Source organism: Equus caballus, chromosome 24 (assembly GCF_041296265.1).
Source record: "Equus caballus isolate H_3958 breed thoroughbred chromosome 24, TB-T2T, whole genome shotgun sequence".
Taxonomy (NCBI): domain Eukaryota; kingdom Metazoa; phylum Chordata; class Mammalia; order Perissodactyla; family Equidae; genus Equus; species Equus caballus.
Window position 1 is genome coordinate 22,183,667 of NC_091707.1, and position 22,277 is coordinate 22,205,943.

The following is a 22,277-nucleotide window of genomic DNA, read 5'->3' on the forward strand; positions in this document are numbered from 1 at the left end:
AGGTCATGGCCCGTAGAGCACAGGCCCACGCTCAGCCATTTCTCCTGGGGACTCAAGGAAGAGTTATCTCTCAGCAGTTGTGTAGTTGACTAATTTCATACCTAGCATCTCAGTTGGTTTCAATGATAGTGGTCATTTGTGCTTTTTGAGATGCAGTGTATATGAAAACACTTTGCAAAATATAAAAGCTTTGTTCACTCATTCCAAAAGCATTCATGAAGGCTCACCATATGCCAGGTACTGTACTCTCAAAGAATTCACAATCTAAAGGAGAGACAGACCAGAAAACAGACTTTTCTAATGTACAGGGATATGCGCTAGCAGTCAACAAGGGCGTGGTTCTGAAGGAGCACAGAGGGACACCATCTCTCCAAATGTAATTGGGCATTAACGTTTCTTTTCCAAATCTTTTCCTCTGTCTGCAACAGGAACAGGATGGGACCAATTTTCAGGCACCATCTGGGGTCCCAGAGCCCATCTCAAAATGTGGTGACCTAGATGTCATCTTTGAATATAGAGCTGCCAGCCAGAAGCTCACAGTGACCGTTGTGAGAGCACAGGACCTCCCGGATAAGGACCGAAGTGGTGTCAACTCCTGGCAAGTTCACGTAGTGCTGCTGCCCAGTAAGAAACAGAGGGGCAGGACAAGCATACAGCGAGGCCCCAACCCTGTCTTCAAGGAGAAGGTCACCTTCACCAGGCTGGAGTCCAGAGATGTGCCTACCTGTGCTGTCCGCTTCCGCCTGTACGCTGCCCGCAAGATGACCCGTGAGAGGATGATGGGAGAGAAGCTGTTCTATCTCAGCCACCTGCACCCAGAAGGGGAAATGAAAATGACTCTGGTTCTGGAGCCAAGAAGTAATATCAGTGTGAGTATGTGGAGTGCTGTTGCTAATGACTTGGTGTGTTTGAGGTCCTGGAATTGTTAGCTCTTGATTTAGTACATTCAGCCTGTGAATTCAAACACCTTAATGTAATTTTCCGTTTGGCTCTCTTCATCCTTATAAGCCATGATTTGCACTTCATGGTACAATGGGTTTTTTGTGCTCATAGTCTCTATAACCTGATGGATGAATTCCTCATCCATTTTAGGAAATGACAGCAGCATTGTGGTGGCGGGCATGGAAAAACAAGGAGAGGTGGCTTGTCCTTCTGGTTAGCTGATAAGTGGTCTGAACACCCATCCCCCTTCTCTGCCCCCAATATGCATTAAGATGAATCTCTGAGAATGGGCTTTCAAGGTGAAGTCCTTAACAAGTGTGTCTGAGTCAGCTGCAACAGCAGCGCTGAACTCCAGCTGCTTCTAAGACCTTCTATGACCAGGCTCCTTCCACATGTCCCGTCCCCTGCATCCCTCAGGGTTTTAAGGAAAGGCAGCACAGCTTATGTGTCTATGAGATGGGCAACCCACTGTTGCTGTGGGTTATATGTCATGAGTGTGAGGGTCTCCTTTTAAAAACCAGGTTTAAAGATCAGGTAGCTATCTTGGGCTATTGGGCCAATCAGTCACCCATTCAAAAATGTTTACTGAGTACCTACTAGATGTCAGGCACGTATGGGCAAAGGAGATGCAGGAAGGAATGAGATGGATGATGCCTCTGTCCCTGGAAGCTTTCAGGCTGGTGAGGGAGGGTGACAGTGACCAAGGTAGGCAAGGAAAGAGAGTGACGGACGCTTCTGTTGTTTAGGAAGGTCAGAGAAAGTTTCTTTGAGGTAGTGATAAAACACAGCACTCAGGGAATCAGGGCAGCGAGACTGGTGGAGGACAAGGATTTCAGACAGCGAAGGGGCACCCACAGGTGTCAGCAGGTGGAAGGAGCCTGTCATGTCTGAGGAAGAGGAGAGGAGGCAGGAAGGCCAGAGTGCAGTGATGGGAGAGCCAGCCACTTACATGTTCAATTCCTCAAAATTAGTATCTCCACACTTGAACTCCTGATGTCTGCCTCCCTAAATCCACCCCACCTGCAGTCTTCCTATCTTGGCTAAAGGCATTTTCATCCTTTCAGTTGCTCAGGTCAAAAATTGTAGAAGTCATTTGTGATTTCTCTCCTTTCTACTTGAAATCCTCTTGGCTCTATCTTCAGAATACAACCTGAACCTGACCACCGGATTACTGCAATGGCCTCTACATGGTCTCCTGGCTTCTGCCTTTGCCCCCTACAGACTAGTCCCAACATGGGGGCCAGAAGGAGCCTTTTAATCCATAAGCCAGATCATGTCTCATCTCTGCACAAATCCCTCTTTATTCTTAAGCTCTGAGTAGGTATATCTGAAATCCTGGACAACAGAAGCCGCAGGAGGTCGGAAGGAATCCTGCACTGTAGAGCATGGGGACAGAGATGGTCATACCCCTATTTCTCTGTGCCAGGCACTGTGCTGTGTGCTGGGGGCACAGAGTTGAGTGGGGGAAACAAGAAAGAACTTTGGAGGTAAAAATGCTTCTATTCACCAGTTATTTGTTGAGCATGTTTATGTGCCAGACATTGGGCTCTGCACTGTGGACTGAGAGATTTATAAGGATTCAGATTTTGATGGAAGAGATGAGCTGTGCGGTGATGGGTGCCACAGTAGACGCTACTATAGAAACCCAGAGGAAGGGGTGATCCTCACCCCAAACTAAGAAAATACTTCATTATTGGATTATCATCATCTAGACAGCAGGGGCTATAGGGCACCAAAAGCACCAGCCCTATGGTTTACCAACTGTGTTCCATGAAAACCCAGGGCTTGACAGAGATGCCTATGACTTGGTAAACGCGATATTTTCCTACAGATGTGAAGAATTTTTAATTCCTTTTAATGTGTTTATTTGTTGGAGTTTTGGATAAGTTTTAGGAAATGATTTCAGATGTTAAGAAAGGTTTGAGCAAAGTCCAATGCCCTTATTCCTGGTGGGGGAAGGGGTGGCTCCAGGAGGCTATTGGCCTTCCTCCACGGGGCCCATTCCTGCTCCTGCTTCCCGAGTGAGTCAGCGTCCTGATCTGCTTTGCTCTCCTCGTCCCTATGTGTCTGATCACGAAGGTGAGTGCCTTGGAGAAGCGTGCACGTGAATAAACTTAACAAAATGTGGGCTCTCTCCTGGGTTTGTCTGGTGCCTACAAAGTCTCTGAGATCCTCAGTCCATGGGTCAGCTTCGTTGTCAAACAGCTGTAAAAGTGCTCATTTTCAGTGTAATTCACTTCCTTACGAGGAAACATGCTGCTTCTGGCACGTTCCTGACGACCTTAAGAAGTAGCCCCAGGGGCCAAATGTTCTACGCAGTGGTAGACGTCTCTCATTTCTTTTCTAGTGAAGAGAAAATGCCTCCTGTGTTGCTCTATTGATCAAGAAGCTGCAGAGAACAGAAACAAAACACATGCCTGGAGTAGATGGGTTCCACAGAAATGTTCGAGCACAGGTCACACTGGAGGGAATTTTGGTCTATATTAAATGTATTACTAGCTCTGCATCTATCTTAGATTTATGCTAGAAATAACACTCTTTGTCCGTTTTGTCTTTAGAGAGGAAATATTGAATGGAGACGCTCTTGAAACAAATATGTCAGCTAATAGTGCAGGGGATCTCATCCACGCCTGTGGGCCCTGGGCCCATTATCATTCACACTGAGTGCGCCGTTAGTAATCTTTGGCAGCCATTGAGATTGGCTACAATTTCACCACACATAGCATGGGCCTTCTGCAGAGGGCCGAGTGCAGCGTGGGCCAATGGACTCTTTGTTGTTCTTCCCCTCCAGAGTGGAGAGTCTCTGCTCAGCCCATCTGCAGTTTCTCAAAGTGATAGTGCTTCATCCACGCAGTCGCTGTCTCATGGAGGGGCGCCAGAGCTGCTGGTGGGGCTGTCCTATAATGCCACAACGGGCCGATTATCTGTGGAAATGATCAAAGGCAGCCATTTCCGAAACCTCGCTGTTAACAGAGCACCAGGTGAGTGCACGGCTGTTTCCCCAGCTCTCGTCCTTCCAGGGCCAGGTAGAAGGCTGTGTCTGCTTTCATCTTAATTCTGTAATTCTTACAATAAGAATGGGCTTGGTATGGCTTAGAGAAGTTTTTACAAAGTGATACCTCTGGACTTTTTTATTGCCTTTCTGTTTAACTAGATTGAAGTCTTCATTTAGATGCAACTTGACATGAAATAAGCTGGCCTCTATGTATATATCATTTAAGGGAAAAGAATGATGTCTTTTCAGCAACATAATGTGTATGGGCAATTTAAATCTGCTAAAAGGTCCAGGGTCTTCAGATACCTTTGAAGAGACAAGCTCAAGCTTTGGGGTGGGGCAGATCTGGCTTTGCTCTGATTCTGTGTAATTTACCTCTCTTTTCTGAAGCTCAGTAGACTCATCTGGAACAAAGGGATATTAACAGTGCCCCTCTCATGAAGTTGTTTTGGGGTTTAAATAAAATGATTTATGGAAACCATTTAGCACAGTGCTTAACGCATAGTGAGCATTCAAGAAACGTTAGTGATTATGGTGTTGACGGAGGAGGAGGTGGAGGAGGAAGATCTGGGCCTGACTCACCAGGGGGCGCTACCACTTCTGAGATCACCACTAGAAAGAGGGGCTCAAAACATCCTCCCAGAGCTGCAGTCCAGGCTTCAGGAAGCCAGAATAAAAAAGCTGCTGCTCCCTGTACCTCTCAATACCCAGGAAGACAGAGATTGGACAGTGGAATGATGCTACAAAAAAATTAGCTCACCCTTAATGATCTTGCTTGTGAGCAAAAACAGCTTAAAAGGGGACAAGAAGATGGTTTTTGCCTCAGTTAGCTCTGCATTCTGGATCTCATCAAAGTACATCTCTCAGAGGAACCTAATTTGTATCTAGAATGCTAGCTGCAAGAGAGTCTGAGAAATGTTGAATTTCCAGCCTTTCAAGTACAGGAAGGTAAACTAGAAGAGGGTAGAGTGGAGGGTAAGTGAGCCTGTTCACCACAGGCACCAAAGTCTTATTGAAATGAGGGTGAGGCCAGTAATGGTGTGGTAGGCTGCAAGAGTCAAGGGACTCTGGCCTCACATGTTAGCATCAGGTGAAGAGCCAGCAGAGCTGGGAGAAAAAGGTCACTTCCTCCAGTCAAATCTGGGCTCTCACTCTTCTTAGCCTTTAACTGTGCTGCAGCCCACAAAGTCTCTGTTCCAGGGTACCTTGTCAACCAGTCTGTATTACAGCCATTAGAGCAGCTTAGTAAGGAAAGCTCAGCACTCTTGATAACAGAATAGCCAGGGTGCATAAGCCATGTTCTGTGCTGGTGCTCAGAGCCAGGTGAGAGCTATTTAAAATGCATGCCAGGTGCTGATTATTAATTGCACGGTTAGAGTCTCTTTGCAAGATACAGCTTTGTTTTTTAAAATAGCTCTGAATTTACTAAAGATCTTGATTAAAGCTTTTCCTTCAGAGCTTTTGCTGGTCTCTTCCCCTGTCTTCCTGAGATTTGGTGAGATCTAAACAGTTTGGGGGGAAGACCATGGAAGAGGGGCAGAGAATGATGGGGAGGTGTATCACACAGTCATGGCTTATCCTGGGCCATGCTGGAAAGCCTGAAGTGTGTGCAGGATGGCACCAGACAATACAGGGGAGAAGGACAGCATGGTGGCTAAGAAAGCATCAGCTGGAGGCCAACAGACTAAGGTGTGCCTTCAGGCTCTGCCACTTACTAGCTGTGAGTTATTGAACTTCTCTGAATCTCAGTTTCCTCATCTGTAAAATTGGATTATAATAATATACTTTCCAGGTAGGGATACTGCATATAAAGCTGTGATGTTGAGGATGGTACTATTGTATTTTCATACATTTATGTATGAAAGGAAATATGCCCAAGAGGAAATTCTTGTAACAAGCCTTTAAAACTGAATAGGAAAAAAAGATAAGTCCTAATTTAGAAATTGATTTTATTCCAAAAGTTTAAGTCAGTTTGGCATTTACTACATGATTTTTCATAGACATAGTGTTGCAATTTAACTTAAAATGTAACTGACATGCTGTATCTTTGCAACCGAAGTAATAGAAGATGATGTTGCTGTGATGCTAGTAATTAAAACAGAAACCCAATAGTGAAGACAAAAGGTTTTTGTTTAGGTAGAATGCTGGTACTTGAGGAAAAGCCAGTTTAATTAGGAGGGCTGAGAAAGTAGAAGGTGCCTTTGTGGAGATTCTGAAAGGGCCCTCTGGGTGCTTCCAAGGGCGTCAGACGTTGACGGCATTGGTTCCTCATTATGTCTCCCTTCGTGACGCCGCTAGCGCTACTTTGGCAGTCATGAGGCAAGCTTAGGATACATTTTTAGTTCCCATATGGAAGAGAACAAGAGAGAGAAAGGATAAGGGAACAAGAGTTTTATGAGGTAACTGAGCAGAGTTGGAAGAAAGAGCGGGAGAGGAGAGAGGACGCAAGCGGGCAGATGAATGGGCCCGGGAGTGGGGTGTGGCGGAGGGAGCCTGCCCCGGGCGCTGGACTCCACGGTGGGGGTGGAGGGAGGGCAGGAGGTGCCCAGGGTCCTGCGTCAAAGTCCGCCTCCGGGGAACTGCCCTCCACGGGAGAGGCACAGGTGGGAACGTGTATGTGTGAGGGTCACAAATCCTGTGCTTGAGACTCTGTTCTCAGGTGCACTTACCTCCTTTGTAAAGAGGGGACATGAACCTTCCTTACTGGGTGGCTATGATAACGTGAGGAGTGGTTCTTGGGGATGCCTGAAGGAACACCAGCTGAGCCTAAGTATTGGGAACTTCTCTTCTCTAGAATATTGAAGTTTCTAAATCTTGCTGGAAATAGAGACAAAGGCTGGGATTTAGAAGAGAGAATTTTTTGCCTTGAAGTATATCGTGAAACAAAGATAACTTGGAACTTGCCAACTTGATCCAGTCAGACGACTGTTCTGATATTTTAATCTCTTCTTCCTAAGCAAGATAGAGGAGTTGGACAAGATAGAGGAAGTTTCTTCCTCTATTAAAGCTCTTAGAAGAAATAAGCCACTGAAATGTAAGCACCCCTCCCCAAACTTCTGAGGTTAAATCCTTGGGAGAGAGGGCTCAGTGAAAGGCAGGTTTTGCTCTGATGGGCAAGAGCTGATACAACATTCTTAGAGATATGAGTCTCTACAACGCCTCCCAGAATGGCTAAAACTAAAATGGCTGATTCTACCAAGTGTTGGTGAGGGCGCCGAGAATACATTCTTCGTGGGAATGCAAAATGGACTAACCAGTTTGGGAAAAGCCTTGGCAGTTTCTTATACAATTAAACATGCACTGACAATCTGGCAGTTCCATTCTTAGGCATTTACCCATAAGTTAAAAAAAAAAAAAGGCCTGCACAAGAATGTTCATAGCAGCTTTATTGGTAATGGCAAAACTGCAAAGACCCTCATATCCTTATGAATAAAATAAATTAAGATGCATTTGTATAGTGGAATACTATACAGCAGTATAAAGGGAATGGAATTAATGGAGGCATTCAGCAACATGGAGGAATCTCAGAAACATACTGAGTGCCTACTACATGATTCTGTTTATGTGAAGCTGTAAAATAAGCAAAATTCATCAATAGTGAAAAAAAAGCAGAAGAGTGTTTGCCTCAGGATTGGTGTTGATGTCGGGATGGACTGGGCAGGGCCCTGAGGGGCCATGTGGGGTGATGGAATGTTCTATATTTTGATAGGGGTGTGGGTTAAATGGATGTTTGCACTTGTCAAAACTTACTGAATGGTACGACGCTTTGTGCATTCCACTGTATGTAAATTTTACCTTAAAATAGAAGAGATTCATAAAATATTGAACTCTAGTTAATGAAATGCATGCTGAAAGGTTTAGGGGTGAAGAGCAATGATAGCTACAGCTAAGATGGATTGATGGATAGATAGATGCATGGATATGTGAGAAAGCAAACTGTCTTAGCTCAGGCTGCTGGAACAAAAAATATCATAGAATCAGTGACTTAAACAACAGAAATTTATTTTTCATGGTTCTGGAGGCTGGAAAGTCCAAGATCAAAGTGTCTGCTGATTGAGTTCCTGGTGAGAACCCTCTTCCTGGTTTGCAGGCAGATACCTCCTGGCTGTGTCCTCAATTGGTGGAGAGAGAAATCCTCTCTCTCCTGTCCCTTCCTGTAAGGGCACTGCTCCCTTTCATGAGGGCTCCACTCTCATGACCTAATGACCTCCTAAAGCTGCCATGTCCAAATACCATCACATTGGAGATTAGGGCTTCAACATAGGAATTTTGGGAGGTTATACACATTCAGTTCATAGCACAACTGGAGCAAAATACACCAATTGCAGAATCCAGGTGATGGGTATATGGGTGTCCACTGTACAATTATTTCAAGTTTTCAGTGTATTTGAAAATTTTAGTTGTAAAACATTGGGCAGAAAAAGCTAATCTGGTCTTGAATAGTTCAGCTGTGTCAGGTGGATAAAAACAAGACGTGAGCCTGAGTCATAGACAGGGGCTTGAGTGGTTGGCATTACATTGTTTTTAATTATATTGAAATCTCAAGGTCCAACCCTATTTTTCTTACTCAACCTTGGACAGGGTAGACAGGGTACCGAACCGGAGGGCATCCTCTGTAGCATCCTACGTAAACCACATCCATCCCAAGAGAAAGTATGTCACTGGGCATTTCTTCATTTCTAACTTTAACCTTTTCTCTATTCATCAGATAGACACAGATTTTTATATCTGTATCTACATCTATCTATCTATCATCTTTTTTCATGAAAATGCCCATGTTATTAATTGCTGTGTTTTTTCAAATCATAGGTGGGCTAGAGAAGATAAAATAGGCTATTTTAAAATTTCTCAGCCCCGTGGCCTAGTGGTTAAGTTTGTGCACTCCACTGCAGCAGCCTAGGGTTTCCCTGGTTTGACTCTTGGGTGCGGACCTAGCCCTGCTCTTCAAGCCATGCTGAGGCGGTGTCCCATGGAGCAGAATTAGAAGTAACTACAACTGGAATATACAACTATGTACTGGGGGACTTTGGGGAGAAGAAGAAGAAGGAAAAAAGATTGACAACAGATGTTAGCTCAGGACCAATCTTTAAAAAAATAGATAAAATAAAATTACTGAAACCAGCCCATAGAGCCTTTTCAGAAACAACGTATAAATGAGGTAACAACGTGAACTAATCTTAGCCCAAGTCCCATAACAATGTGCCAAGAATCATTCCACTCACTTTCAGGGTAATATCTCATTTAGTACATGTGGCCAGTGTTCAAAAATACTGTTGTCATTATTGCTATTAAGAGGGTACAGGCTAGTCTTCAAATCTGATGGCAAGGGATAGCCTCCACATCTGTACATGGCAGATGGTCCAGGTGAAAAAGCAGCTTATGGTGTCTGGTAGACATCTGAAATCCTGACATGCATTTACAAATGCTTTTGAAAAAGTTATCATTAAGAATTAGAAACATTTGATTATCTTTCAAATTTGGCTTCATGGGAAAGCAACTCACTAACAGTTTAGCAGCTCTGTTCTGGCCTTCTCCTGGGCCTGCCACCCAGTTCCTGCGTGGCCTTGACATTTGAGTTAACCTCTCTGAATTTTATTTCCTTCCCTATTAAATGAGGTTAACAAGCTAATATTGCCAATGCAAGCGCTATATTGAAAAAAAAGGTCGGCTATTTTTGTTGGCAGTTTCTCTTTCTCCATCTTCATCTTTGCTACGTCTCCTTCTACAGAGTGTTACTGCATTGTGTATCTGTGTGTATATACACACACATATAATGGTCCTTGTCAAAGCCTATCATTAAGATGTCCCTTCCAGTTAAAAACAACAAGCTCCCCAGCCTCTCAGCATGTGCATGATTAGCCACATGTGATAATTACATCCCAAATGATAATACTTACAGCAGCAGCATATTAACCTTGTTAGGGACCCACAATAGCAGAGACTAGAGGGAAGAAAAACAAAAAAGCAAATCAAGCTGCCTCATGTTCAGTGTGAAGAAAAAGTGTGATGCAAGGGTACGCTCTACAAATGGAGTGCAGGGAAAAAAGGACTAAACGAAAATGAACAGATAGGGGGCATATCATCTTTTCAAAAAATCTGCGTCCAGTTTTCAGTTAAATATAGCATTTACTAATACTCACTATGTGCTCAGAATTATGGCCAATTCTTATGAAGATTTTTGTGTATGCAGCACTAACATTGTGTGCATATATGATATTCTTTTACTTACATCAGTTCATTTAATTCTCACAACAACATCAAAGTTAGACAGAAAATCTGAAAGCAACATGGGAGAAAATATAGTTACCATGGTATGTGAGTTGTATCCCAATGTTGCTGTTTTTTAAAAAAAATAAACAGTTACCTACAGAAGAGTGATGGTAAGACTGATGACAGACTTCTCAACAACAGTGATAGAAGCCAGAGGACAAGGGGAGAATTTCGTCAAGGTCCTGAGAGAAAAACACTCTCAACTTAGTATTCTGTTCACATGAAGGAGAAGACATATTTTCCACAAAGCTTGAGAGCGTTTATCACTGAAAACACTAACAACGGATGTACTTCAGGAAGAAAGAAATTGAACTTAGAAGGAAGTAGTGAAGTGCAAGAAGGAATAATAAACAAAAAAGTTTGGTAAACATGTAGGTAAATATGAGCATATATAGATGGCATAAAACAAAACAGCAACAGTAGAAAAAATGACTAGTATTAGGAATACATCAAAGTAGAAATAAAATTCTAGGCAGAAATAATAGGAAGGATGGGAAGGGGAGATGGAAGTCAAAGAATTCTAAGGTCTTTGTGTTGCTTAGGAGGAGGGTAGAAATATTGATCGATTTTAGACATTAAATCAAGTGTTTGTGTTAAAATTTTAATCCAACTTTCAAACCAATAAAGGGAATAAATGAGAAAAAAGAAAATGCAATTAATCCAACAGAGAGCAGAAAAAAGATATTTAAAAGCATGGAAAATGCAGAATAAATAGCACAAACCAAAAGAATAAAAATAAATCAAAATAAATTAGTGATCGTAATAAATATAAAGGGACTAAAACTTCTTTTCTTTCCCCCTGATTATCCAAATATATTATCCAAAATGACTCAAAGGCCAAGTTGAAGTAGTCTGGAAGCTGAAGGTTACAATGTTATTTGTTTCTTTGTTTGGTTGTTTGGGTTTTTTTGCATTTTTTTTTATTGCAGTAACATTGGATTATAACATTATATAACTTTCAGGTGAACATCATAATATATTTCAAATTCTGTGTAGGTTACATCGTGTTCACCACCCAAAGACTAGTTACAATCCTTTACCACATGTTTGTGCCTAATTACCCTGTTCGCCCTCCTCCCTCCCCGCTTCCCCTCTGGTAACCACCAATCCAATCTCTGTCTCTACGTGTTTGTTTGTCGTTGTTTTTATTTTATACTTATGAGTGAGATCATATGGTATTTGACTTTCTCCGTCTGACTTATTTCACTTAACATAATACCCTCAAGGTCCACCCATGTCGTCACAAATGGCCAGATTTCGTCATTTCTTATGGCTGAAGAGTAATCTGTTATGTATCTATACCACATCTTCTTTATCCATTCGTCCCTTGATGGGCACCTAGGTTGCTTCCGAGTCTTGGCTATTGTGAATAATGCTGCGGTGAACACAGGGGTGCATGTATCTTTATGAATTCATGTTTTCATTTTCTTTGGATAAATACCCAGCAGTGGAATGTCTGGATCATATGGTAGATCTATTCTTAATTTTCTGAGGATACTCAATACTGTTTTCCATAGTGGCTGCATCAGTTTGCATGCCCACCAGCAGTGTATGAGGGTTCCTTTCTCTCCACATCCTCTCCAACACTTGTTTCCTGTCTTGTTAATTGTAGCCATTCTGACCGGAGTGAGGTGATATCTCATTGTAGTTTTGATTTGCATTTCCCCGATAGCTAATGATGTTGAACATCTTTTCATGTGCCTGTTGGCCATCCGTATATCTTCTTTGGAGAAATCTCTGTTCAGATATTTTGCCCATTTTTCAATTGGATTGTTGTGTTTTTTTGTTGTTGTTGAGCTGTGTAAGTTCTTTGTATGTTTTGGATATTAACCCCTTATCTGATATGTGGTTTGCAAATATCTTCTCCCAATTGTTAGGTTGTCTTTTCGTTTTGTTGATGGTTTCCTTTGCTGTGCAGAAGCTTTTTAGTTTGATGTAGTCCCATTTGTTCATTTTTTCTATTGTTTCCCTTGCCTGGTCAGACATGGGACTTGAAAATATGCTCCTAAGACCGATGTCAAAGAGCATACTGCCAATGTTTTCTTCTAAAAGTTTCATGCGTTTGGGTCTTACATTCAAGTCTTTAATCCACTTTGAGTTGATTTTTGTGCATGGTGTAAGGGAATGGTCTACTTTCATTCTTTTGCATGTGGCTGTCCAGTTTTCCCAAAACCATTTATTGAAGAGACTCTCCTTTCTCCATTGTATGCTCTTGGCTCCCTTGTTGAAAATTAGCTGCCAATATATGTGTGGGTTTATTTCTGGGCTCTTGATTCTGTTCCATTGATCTGTGTGTCTGTTTTTGTGCAAGTACCATGCTGTTTTGGCTACTATAGCTTTATAGTATATTTTGAAATTAGGGAGGGTGATACCTCCAGCCTTTTTGTTTTTCCTCAGGATTCTTTGGCTATTCAGGGTCTTTTGTTGTTCCATATAAATTTTAGAATTCTTTGTTCTATTTCTGTGAAAAATGTTGTTGGAACTTTGATAGGGATTGCATTGAATCTATAGATTGCTTTAGGAAGTATGGACATTTTAACTATGCTTATCCTTCCAATCCAAGAGCATGGAATATCTTTCCATTTCTTTGTGTCTTCTTCAATTTCTTTCAACAATGTGTTATAGTTTTCGGTGTATAGATCTTTCACCTCTTTGGTTAAGTTTATTCCTAGGTATTTTATTCTTTTTGTTGCAATTGTAAATGGGATTGTATTTTTAATTTCTCTTTCTGCTACTTCATTGTGAGTGTATAGAAATGCAACTTACTTTTATATGTTGATTTTGTATCCTGTGACTTGACTGTATTCATTTATTATTTCTAAAAGTTTTTTTAGTGGATTCTTTAGGGTTTTCTATAACTAAAATCATGTCATCTGCAAATAGTGACAGTTTCACTTCTTTTCCAATTTGGATCTCTTTTATTTCTTTTTCTTGCCTGATTGCTCTGGCTAGGACTTCCAATACTATGTTAAATAAGAGTGGTGACAGTGGGCATCCTTGTCTGGTTCCTGATCATAGAGGGATAGCTTTCAGTTTTTCTCTATTGAGAATGATATTAGCTGTGGGTTTGTCATATATGGCCTTTATTATGTTGAGGTATTTTCCTTCTATACCCATTTTATTTAGAGTTTTTATCATAATCGATGCTGTATCTTGTCAAATGCTTTCTCTTCATCTATTGAGATGATCGTGTGAATTTTATTCTTCATTTTGTTAATGTGGTGTATCACGTTCATAGATTTGCAGATGTTGAACCATCCCTGCATCCCTGGAATGAAACCCACTTGATCATGATGTATGATCTTTTTAATGTACTGTTGTAGTCCATTTGTTAGTATTTTGTTTAGGATTTTTGCATCAATGTTCATCAGTGATATTGGCCTGTAATTTTGCTTTTTTGTGTTGTCTTTGCCTGGTTTTGGTATCAGGATGGTGTTGGCTTTGTAGAATGAGTTAGGAAGCCTTCCCTCCTCTTCAATTTTTTGAAACAGTTGGAGAAAGATAGGTATTAAGTCTTCTTTGAATGTTTGGTAGAATTCACCAGGGAAGCCATCTAGTCCTGGACTTTTATTTTGGGGGAGGTTTTTGATTACTGTTTCGATCTCCTTATTGGTGATTTGTCTATTCAATTCTCTACTTCTTCTTGAAACAGTTCTGGAAGGTTGTATGTTTCTAAGAATTTATCCATTTCCTCTAGATTATCCAATTTGTTGGCGTATAGCTTTTCATAGTATTCTCTTATTATCTTTTGTATTTCTGAGGTGTCCATTGTAATCTCTCCTCTTTCATTTCTGATTTTGTTTATTTGAGTCTTCTCTCTTTTTTTCTTGGTGAGTCTAGCTAAGGGCTTGTCAATTTTGTTTATCTTTTCAAAGAACCAGCTCTTGGTTTCATTAATTTTTTCTTTTTTTTTTTAGACTCCATTTCATTCATTTCTGCTCTGATTTTTATTATTTCCTTCCTTCTGCTGATTTTGGGCTTTGTCTGTTCTTCTTTTTTCAGTTCCTTTAGGTGTACTGTTAGATTGTTTATTTGGGGTTTTTCTAGTTTGTTGAGGTAGGCCTGAATTGCTATAAACTTCCCTCTTAGAACTGCTTTTGCTGTATCCCATAGATTTCGACATGTCATATTTTCATTTTCATTTGTCTCCAGGTAATTTTTGATTTCTTCTTTGATTTCTTCATTGATCCAGTTGTTGTTCAGTAGCATTTTGTTTACTCTCCACATTTTTGTGGCTTCTCTGATTTTTCTTCCTGTAGTTGATTTCTAGTTTCATACCTTTGTGGTAAAAAAAGATGCTTGGGGGCTGACCCCGTGGCCAAGTGGTTAAGTTTGCACACTCTGCTGCAGGTAGCCCAGTGTTTTGTCAGTTCAAATCCTGGGCGCGGACATGGCGCTGCTCATCAAACCATGCTGAGGCGGCATCCCATGTGCCACAACTAGAAGGACCCACAACTAAGAATATACAACTATGTACTGGGGGGTTTTGGGGAGAAAAAGGAAAAAATAAAATCTTTAAAAAAAAAAAGGTGCTTGGTATTATTTTGATCTTCTTAAATTTATTGAGACTTGTTTTGTAGCCTAAAATGTGATTGGTCCTGGAGAATGTTCCATGTGCATTTGAAAACAATGTGTATTCTGTGGTTTTTTAGATGGAATGTTCTATATATATCTCCTAAGTCCATCTGATCTAATGTGTTGTTTAAGGCCAATATTTCCTTGTTGATCTTCTGTTTGGATGATCTATCCATTGTTGTAAATGAAGTGTTTGTGTTACTGTCTATTTCTGCTTTTATGTCTCCTAATATTCGCTTTATATATTTAGGTGCTCCTATGGTCGATGCATAGATATTTACAAGTGTTATATCCTCCTGTTGGATTGTTCCCTTTATCAGTATGTAGTGCCCTTCCTTGTCTCTTGTTACAGTTTTTGTTTTTAAGTCTATTTTGTCTGATATAAGTATTGCTACCCCTGCTTTCTTCTCTTTGCCATTTGCATGGAGGATCTTTTTCCATCCTTTCACTTTTGGTTTGCGAGTGTCTTTAGGTCTGAAGTGTGTCTCTTGTATGCAGCATATATATGGGTCTTGTTTTTTTTATCCAGTTGGCCACTGGATGTCTTTTGATTGGAGTATTTAGTCCATTGACATTTAAAGTATCTGTTGATAAATATGTATTTATTTCCATTTTGTTATTTTTTTTTCTAGGTGTTTTAGTAGTTCTTCTCTGTTCCTTTCTTCTTTTCTTGCTCTCTTCCCTTGTCATTTGATGGCTTTCTTTAGTAATGTGTTTGATTTCTTTCCTCTTACTTATTGGTTTACTTATTATAGGTTTCTGAATTGTGATTACCCTGAGGTTCCTATATAATATTCTGCATATCTAGCAATCTATATTGAGTTGATAGTCTCTTTAGCTTGACCTCTTTCTAAAAGCTCTACTCTTTTACCCCCTCCTCCCACATTTTATGTTTTTGAAATCATATCTAATCTGTTGTTTTGTGTGTGTCTATCTATCACCCTCATCATTAAAATAGGTAATTTTAGTACTTTTGTCTTTTAACCTTCATATTATCTTCACAGGTGGTTGATCTGCTACCTTTACTGTATTTTTGCCTTTACCAGTGATTTTATTGCCTGTTTTTTGGGGTTATTTATTTTTTTTTGGATAATTTTCTTATCCCTATTTGTGGTCTTCTCTTTCCCACTTAAATAACTCCCTTCAGCATTTCTTGTAGAACTGGTTTCTTGGTGATAAACTCCTCTAATTTTTGCTTGTCTGGGAAGCTCTTTATCTCTCCTTCCATTCTGAATGATAACCTTGCTGGATAGAGTATTTTTGGCTGTACATTTTTTGCTTTCAGCACTTTAAATATGTCATGCCACTCTCTTCTAGCCTGTAGTGTTTCAGCTGAGAAGTCTGCTGATAGCCTTATGGGCTTTCCTTTGTATGTCACTTGTTGCCTTTCTCTTGCCGCTTTTAGGATTCTTTCTTTGTCTTTAATTCTTTACACTTTGATTATAATGTGTCTTGGTGTGGGCCTCTTTGGGTTCATCTTGTTTGGAGCTCTCTGCACTTCCTTTGCCTAGATGTCTGTTTCTTTCCTCAGGTTAGGGAAGTTTTCAGCTATTATTTCTTCAAATAGATTCTCTGCCCCTTTGTCTCTCTCTTCTCCTTTTGGGACACCTATAACATGAATGTTAGTGCACTTGATATTGTCCCAGAGTTCCCTTAGACTGTTCTCATTCTGTCTAACTCTTTTTTCTTTTATCTGTTTGGCTTGGGTGCTTTCCTCTAGTCTTTCTTCCAGCTCGCTGATCCATTCTTCTGTATCACTACTCTGCTATTGTGTCCCTCCAGTGAATTTTTCATTTCCAGTATTATATTCTTCATTTCTGATTGTTTCTTTTTTATATTTTCCAATTCTTTGTTGACGTTCTCACTGTGTTCATCTAGTCTTCTCCCAATATCAGTGAGCATCCTTGTGGGTTTTTGTTTGAACTCTGTGTCAGGTAGATTGCTTATTTCTGTTTCATTTAGTTCTTTTTCTGGGATTTTTGTCCTGTTCCCTTGCTTAGAATGTATTCCTTTGCCTCCTCATTATGCCTCTCTCTCTGTACTTATATCTGTGTATTAGGTGAGTCAGCTATATCTCCTGATCTTGGAGAAGTGGCCTTATGTAAGAGACACCTTTTGAGGCCGAGCATTGTGCTTCCCTCTGGCCACCAGTCCAAATGATCCAGGAGTGACCCCTTTGTGGGCTACTTGTGTCCTTCTGCTATGGCAGGGTTCCTCTTACTGCAGCTACCCAGGGAACTTAGTCTTTCCCTCCCTGGCTGGCTGTTTGTAAATCAGGTTTGAGAAACCCCAGCACCATTGGCTACAAAGTCTAATAGTACACTCCTGTTGCAGTTTTCCTGTTAATTGAGCAGTTACTCAGTGTAGCTGGTTGTTAGCCTCAGGGGCTTACCGTTGCTGTAGGCCTCAGGTCTGCAAGGCTGTTGTGAGCTATCTTAGCATTGCAGCTGAGTGGGGCTGGCCCTAGGCATGGGAGCACCCAATTGTTTCAGGCTTTGGCTGGTGGTACCTATCCTCTTTGTGGCTGTTTGTGAAGTGCACATCCTCTCCCACTGATCAGCCCCACCCCCGCAGGTCCACACACACTGTCAACACAGCCCCTGGTCCATGCGCACTTTCCGACCCCCTGGAGCATACCCAGTCGCCCTGCTGCAGAGGCCCCCACCTATCCACCAACACCCCCCACAGGTCACCTGGTCATTACACAGGCCCTGCACCACAGAGGCAGACACACTCACCTGCCTGTAGAGGATCAAGGCATTCAGTCTATGCAGGCCGACAAGTAGCCTGAGGGCTTGCCTTTCTGTGGGGCAGGTCCCTAGGGCAGGCTGCCTGCCCTGGCTGAACTAGATTAAATCTGCACTCTAGTAGGTGTGGCAGACCCCTGGGCTAACAGTCCAGAGGAAGAACTTATATGGCATCTGCCAGGGTCTGTGTCAGCATACCTGTACTGGGTCACAACAATGGCCACCACCAATGTCTCAGTCTCTGGAGAGGTCTCACCTCTCACTGAGATGTACCCAGAGCCAATCAGGTGAGTCTCTTTTCACCAAAGGACTGTTCAGCTTTCTTTGGTAATTTTAGGTTGTTCTCTGAGATGGGTGAATTTGTATGAGGGTCTTTTAAGATCTGGGTTTTTTCATCTTTCGTCCAATAGCTTTTCTGGGGGTATCCCCATTGCAGTTGATAGTCAGTGAAGCCAGATAGTAGGACACTTGTCTCTGTTGTGCTGAGTCTGAAGGATGCTTATAGCCCTAATGTGCCCCCACTAAGGTTCCCACTCCTCCAGGGAGGGCTGCGTACGTTAGGGTGGCTCCTGCCCAGCTGGCTGTGAAGCTCCACTGCTCAGAAGGGTGGCTTTCTTTCTCTCCAGAAGGAATTTCTGCTTCTTCCGCCTCAGTCAGGACTGTCCCTTGTTGTGGGCATTCTTTTTATCCAGTTTTCAGTTTTCTCTCCAGGGTAATTTTTCCAAGAATAGTTATAACCTAGTTGTGTTTGTGGGAGGAGGGAAGTTCAGAATCTGCCTATGCCGCCATCTTGATGAGATCTTACAATGTTATTTTGGACTAAAATTTCTACGTGAAAGATAAATATAAGATTAGATTAATATTTCTCTCTTCCTCCCAATCTCTCCCTGTGCCCTCTGGCCACAATCTCTCAGACACACTACAGTTTATATTTGGCCCACCTAGCCTCATTATATATATATTTGAATAATTGACTTAGTTCAGGAATGCAAGAATGATTTAACATTAGGAAAAATCTGCTAGTGTAATTTACCATGCTAACTCATTTATCAGAAAACATTATGATTATCTCAATAGATGCAAAAGAAATGTTTGACAAAATGCGCTATCCATTATTGATAAGAATAACTCTTAGGAGATGAGTAATAGAAGGTGTATTAGTGTAGACTAGGCTATGCTGCAATGACAGATAAACCCTGTGGTCTCAGTGGCTCACCACAGCGGAGGTTTATTTCTCTCTAGCATCGCAGTCCAAAGGGAATCGGGTGACTCTCCTCTAATCTGTGACTGAAGCATACAGGCTCTTTCCATTTAGTGAGGGGATAATGATATTCAAAATGTGACCTCCATTGTTGTCACAAAAGGGGAAGAGACAGCATGGGAGATTTCTTGCTTGAGCGGGAGTGGTCAAATATAGCCATGATTGAAGGTAATATTTGTCACTTCTCACATTCCATTATTCAGAGCTCAGTCACATGGCCCAGTCAACTCAAATATGGTGGGAAGCCTACATCCTTAATTTGATATTTGACCTGAATCATTATCATATTACTCACCTGAGACTATTTACTGGGCCTTTGTAGCTCGTAGCCTTTTAAAATCTCTGTCTCACTGTTTGGAGGTCTGGAAGAAATCAGGTTTTCCAACTACAAAAAGGTCTAAATTTCCATGTACTCTTTTTCCTTTCCATTTTCCTTGCGCACTGGTCAGTTCTTTCCCAAGCTTACCTTTTGCCTCCCTCTAGCCCTCTAAATGAAGCCAGTAGTACTGAATACACACTTCTAACATTCTGTTTTTCAATCTGTTTCCCTAGAGCTACAAGCTCATTAGGCACATGCCCTTCCTTCCAAGTTATAGCAGATGGCGATTTTACCATCACATAATATGGATTATAGACCTGGACTGTTCCAGCCTCTCGTAGCAGTTTCTTCTTCACCTGGAACCCAACTTCTAGGCCAGTGCCTCTTCTTGTTTTTTTTATTATGGTAACATTCCAGTTCAGATTACCAGTTACTATATCAGTCAGATTTTGTCAAGAAAATAGAAAATACCCTAGAGAATTTTGAGTCAGAGGTTGTTTTTATAGGTTTTAAGTATGGGAAGGCTGGGAAATAAAGGTCAGAGAGGGTCTTTTCAGGAAACCCAGAAGTACAGGCATTAAAAGGAAGATGCCAATATGGTCTAAGCCATGTGCACACGAAAGGGGTGATTCTCATAGGATGTTTGAACCCCAGGGGCAAAACCCCTACCTTGCTGTCTGCTGATGTCTAGACACATGCCTACAACTGGCTTCAGAGAATGTGGCCCCCCCCTTCTATGTTACACTCTCATACAAGTAGCTTTCATTAGTAGAATCTAACTGGGATCTTACTGGCAAAAGATTTAAAAGAATGTAGTTTTAAGGCTTTATGCCTCATTGGTACAGGAAAGAGCTTAGAAAAGTGGAAATGGTATTGAATATCAGTAACTAGTATGTGGTACAGAAGGGAACTTGCTTAAGCTTAATAATGAGCATTTTAAGAAAAATCTACACTAACTGGCATTCTTAATTCTGCAATCTCTTCGAAGTCAGGAACAAAATAAGAATTCCCACCAGCATCACTCTTTTTTTTTTTTTTAAGATTTTATTTTTTTTCCTTTTTCTCCCCAAAACCCCCCAGTACATAGTTGTATATCCTTTGTTGTGGGTCCTTCCAGTTGTAGCATGTGGGATGCCGCCTCAGTGTGGCTTGATGAGCAGTGCCATGTCCGCACCTGGGACTCGAACCAACGAAACACTGGGCCGCCTGCAGCGGAGCGCACGAACTTAACCACTCAGCCACAGGGCCAGCCCCGCATCACTCTTATTCAACATTAGAGTGGAGGTTCAAGGCAATTCAGTAGAATAAGAAAAGGAAATAAAAATTTAAAACTTGAAGGGGAGAAATGAAACTGCCATTATTTCTAGAAAATATGGTTGTCCACATTAAAAATACAGAGAATCTACAAATTTAAGAAGATAATTCTTATACAAAATCATTGTTTTCTAATATATTAGGAACAGTTAGAAAGTAGAGTTTTAAAACAGTACTATTTACAACAACAGCAAAATATCTAAGATAGTAAAGGATAACAATAAAAAATAAGAAAATTATGGAAAAAAATTACCAAACTTTTTGAAAGACATAAAATAAAACTAAATGATAGATATACCACGTTCATTGGTGAGAATATTCCATATGGTGAAACAGCTTTTCCCAAATTAATCTATATAGTCTGTACAATCCCAATAAAAATGTCAACACTGTTTCTTTAGTATGTTTTGATTTTTTTTTAAAGATTTTATTTTTTCCTTTTTTCTCCCCAAAGACCCCCAGTACATAGTTGTATATTCTTTGTTGTGGGTCCTTCTAGTTGTGGCATGTGGGACGCTGCCTCAGTGTGGTTTGATAAGCAGTGCCATGTCTGCGTCCAGGATTCGAACCAATGAAACACTGGGCCGCCGGCAGCAGAGCACGTGAACTTAACCACTCAGCCACGGGGCCAGCCCCTGATTTTTTTTTTTAATAGAACTTGACAAGCTGGTTTTGAAATTCATCTGTGAGAGCCAGTTAAACCAAGCAAGAGCATAGAATACTAAGTTTTTTTTAAAAGGTGATAGGGAGATTCTCCCTAGTGGATATCAAGACATATTATAAAATGATGATGATAAATATTATCAGACTTAGGAAAGGGTACCCAAGCCTGGAAACTTGATATCTGACAGATGTTCTATTACAAATCAGCTGGGAGATAATGGACTACTTAAGGAATAATGCTTCCCATATGCAGGAAAAATAATTAGACCCCTACCTCACATCACACACAAAGATCAATTTCAGGTGTATTAAAGATCAAATGTAGTCAGAGAAAGACAAATTGTGTATGATTTCATTCATATGTTGAATCTAAAATAAACCAAGCTCGTAGATACAGAGAACAGATTGGTGTTTGCCAGAGGCAGGGGGTGGGGACTGGGTGAAATAGGGCAAGGTGGTTAGAAGGTACAAATTTCCAGTTGGAATATAAACTGGACCTGAGAATGTAATGTACAGTACAGTGACCGTGATTAACAGTACTGTACTGTATGTGTGAAAGTTGCTAAGAGAGTAGATCTTAAAAGTTCTTATCACAAGAAAAAAAATTTGTAACTGTGTGGTGACAGATGTTAACTAAACTTATTGTGGTAGTCATTTTGCAATATCTACCTATATCAAATCATTATATTATACACTTAAAACTAATAAATGTTATATGTCAATTATATCTCAAGTAAAGAAAGATCAGATTGACAAATTCTTAAGACTTGTAAAAGAACATATGGGAGACTACTGAGTTTGGGTAGGGTTTCTTAAACAATTCTTTTTTAAAAGCATCAACTAGAAAGGAAAACATTGATAAATCTGACTCCACAAAAATTTAAAACATTTATACTTCAAAAGTCACTGTAAATAAAGCAAAAGGATAAGCCACATGCAGGGGGAAGATATTAGCAATAAGCATAATAAAGATTTTGTATCTGGAACTTATAAAGAGCCAGTTACCAACTCCTAAGGATGTACTAAAGAAATTCGCAAAGGTTAGTATAATGGAAAATATTGCAAAATGTTCACTGAAATCTTTTCAATAAACAATTAAATGTCGACTAATTAAGAGGATGGATAAGTGAATTGTGGTTTATTAATACACTGGAACACTATACACCAGTTAAAATAAGTGAATCACAGGTA

At 40.8% G+C, this 22,277-nt stretch overlaps 1 protein-coding gene across 47 annotated transcripts in view; it reads left to right on the plus strand.

Moving 5' to 3' along the window:
* The window catches only part of SYT16 (synaptotagmin 16), a 260,414-nt gene that overhangs the window by 232,849 nt on the left and 5,288 nt on the right, over positions 1-22,277 (plus strand). For all 47 annotated transcript variants that reach the window (XM_070249875.1, XM_070249871.1, XM_023627865.2 and 44 more), the window contains 2 exons: positions 429-869; positions 3,734-3,923. In XM_070249875.1, the coding sequence (XP_070105976.1) occupies positions 429-869; positions 3,734-3,923 (631 nt within the window). The remainder of the gene's footprint in view (positions 1-428; positions 870-3,733; positions 3,924-22,277) is intronic.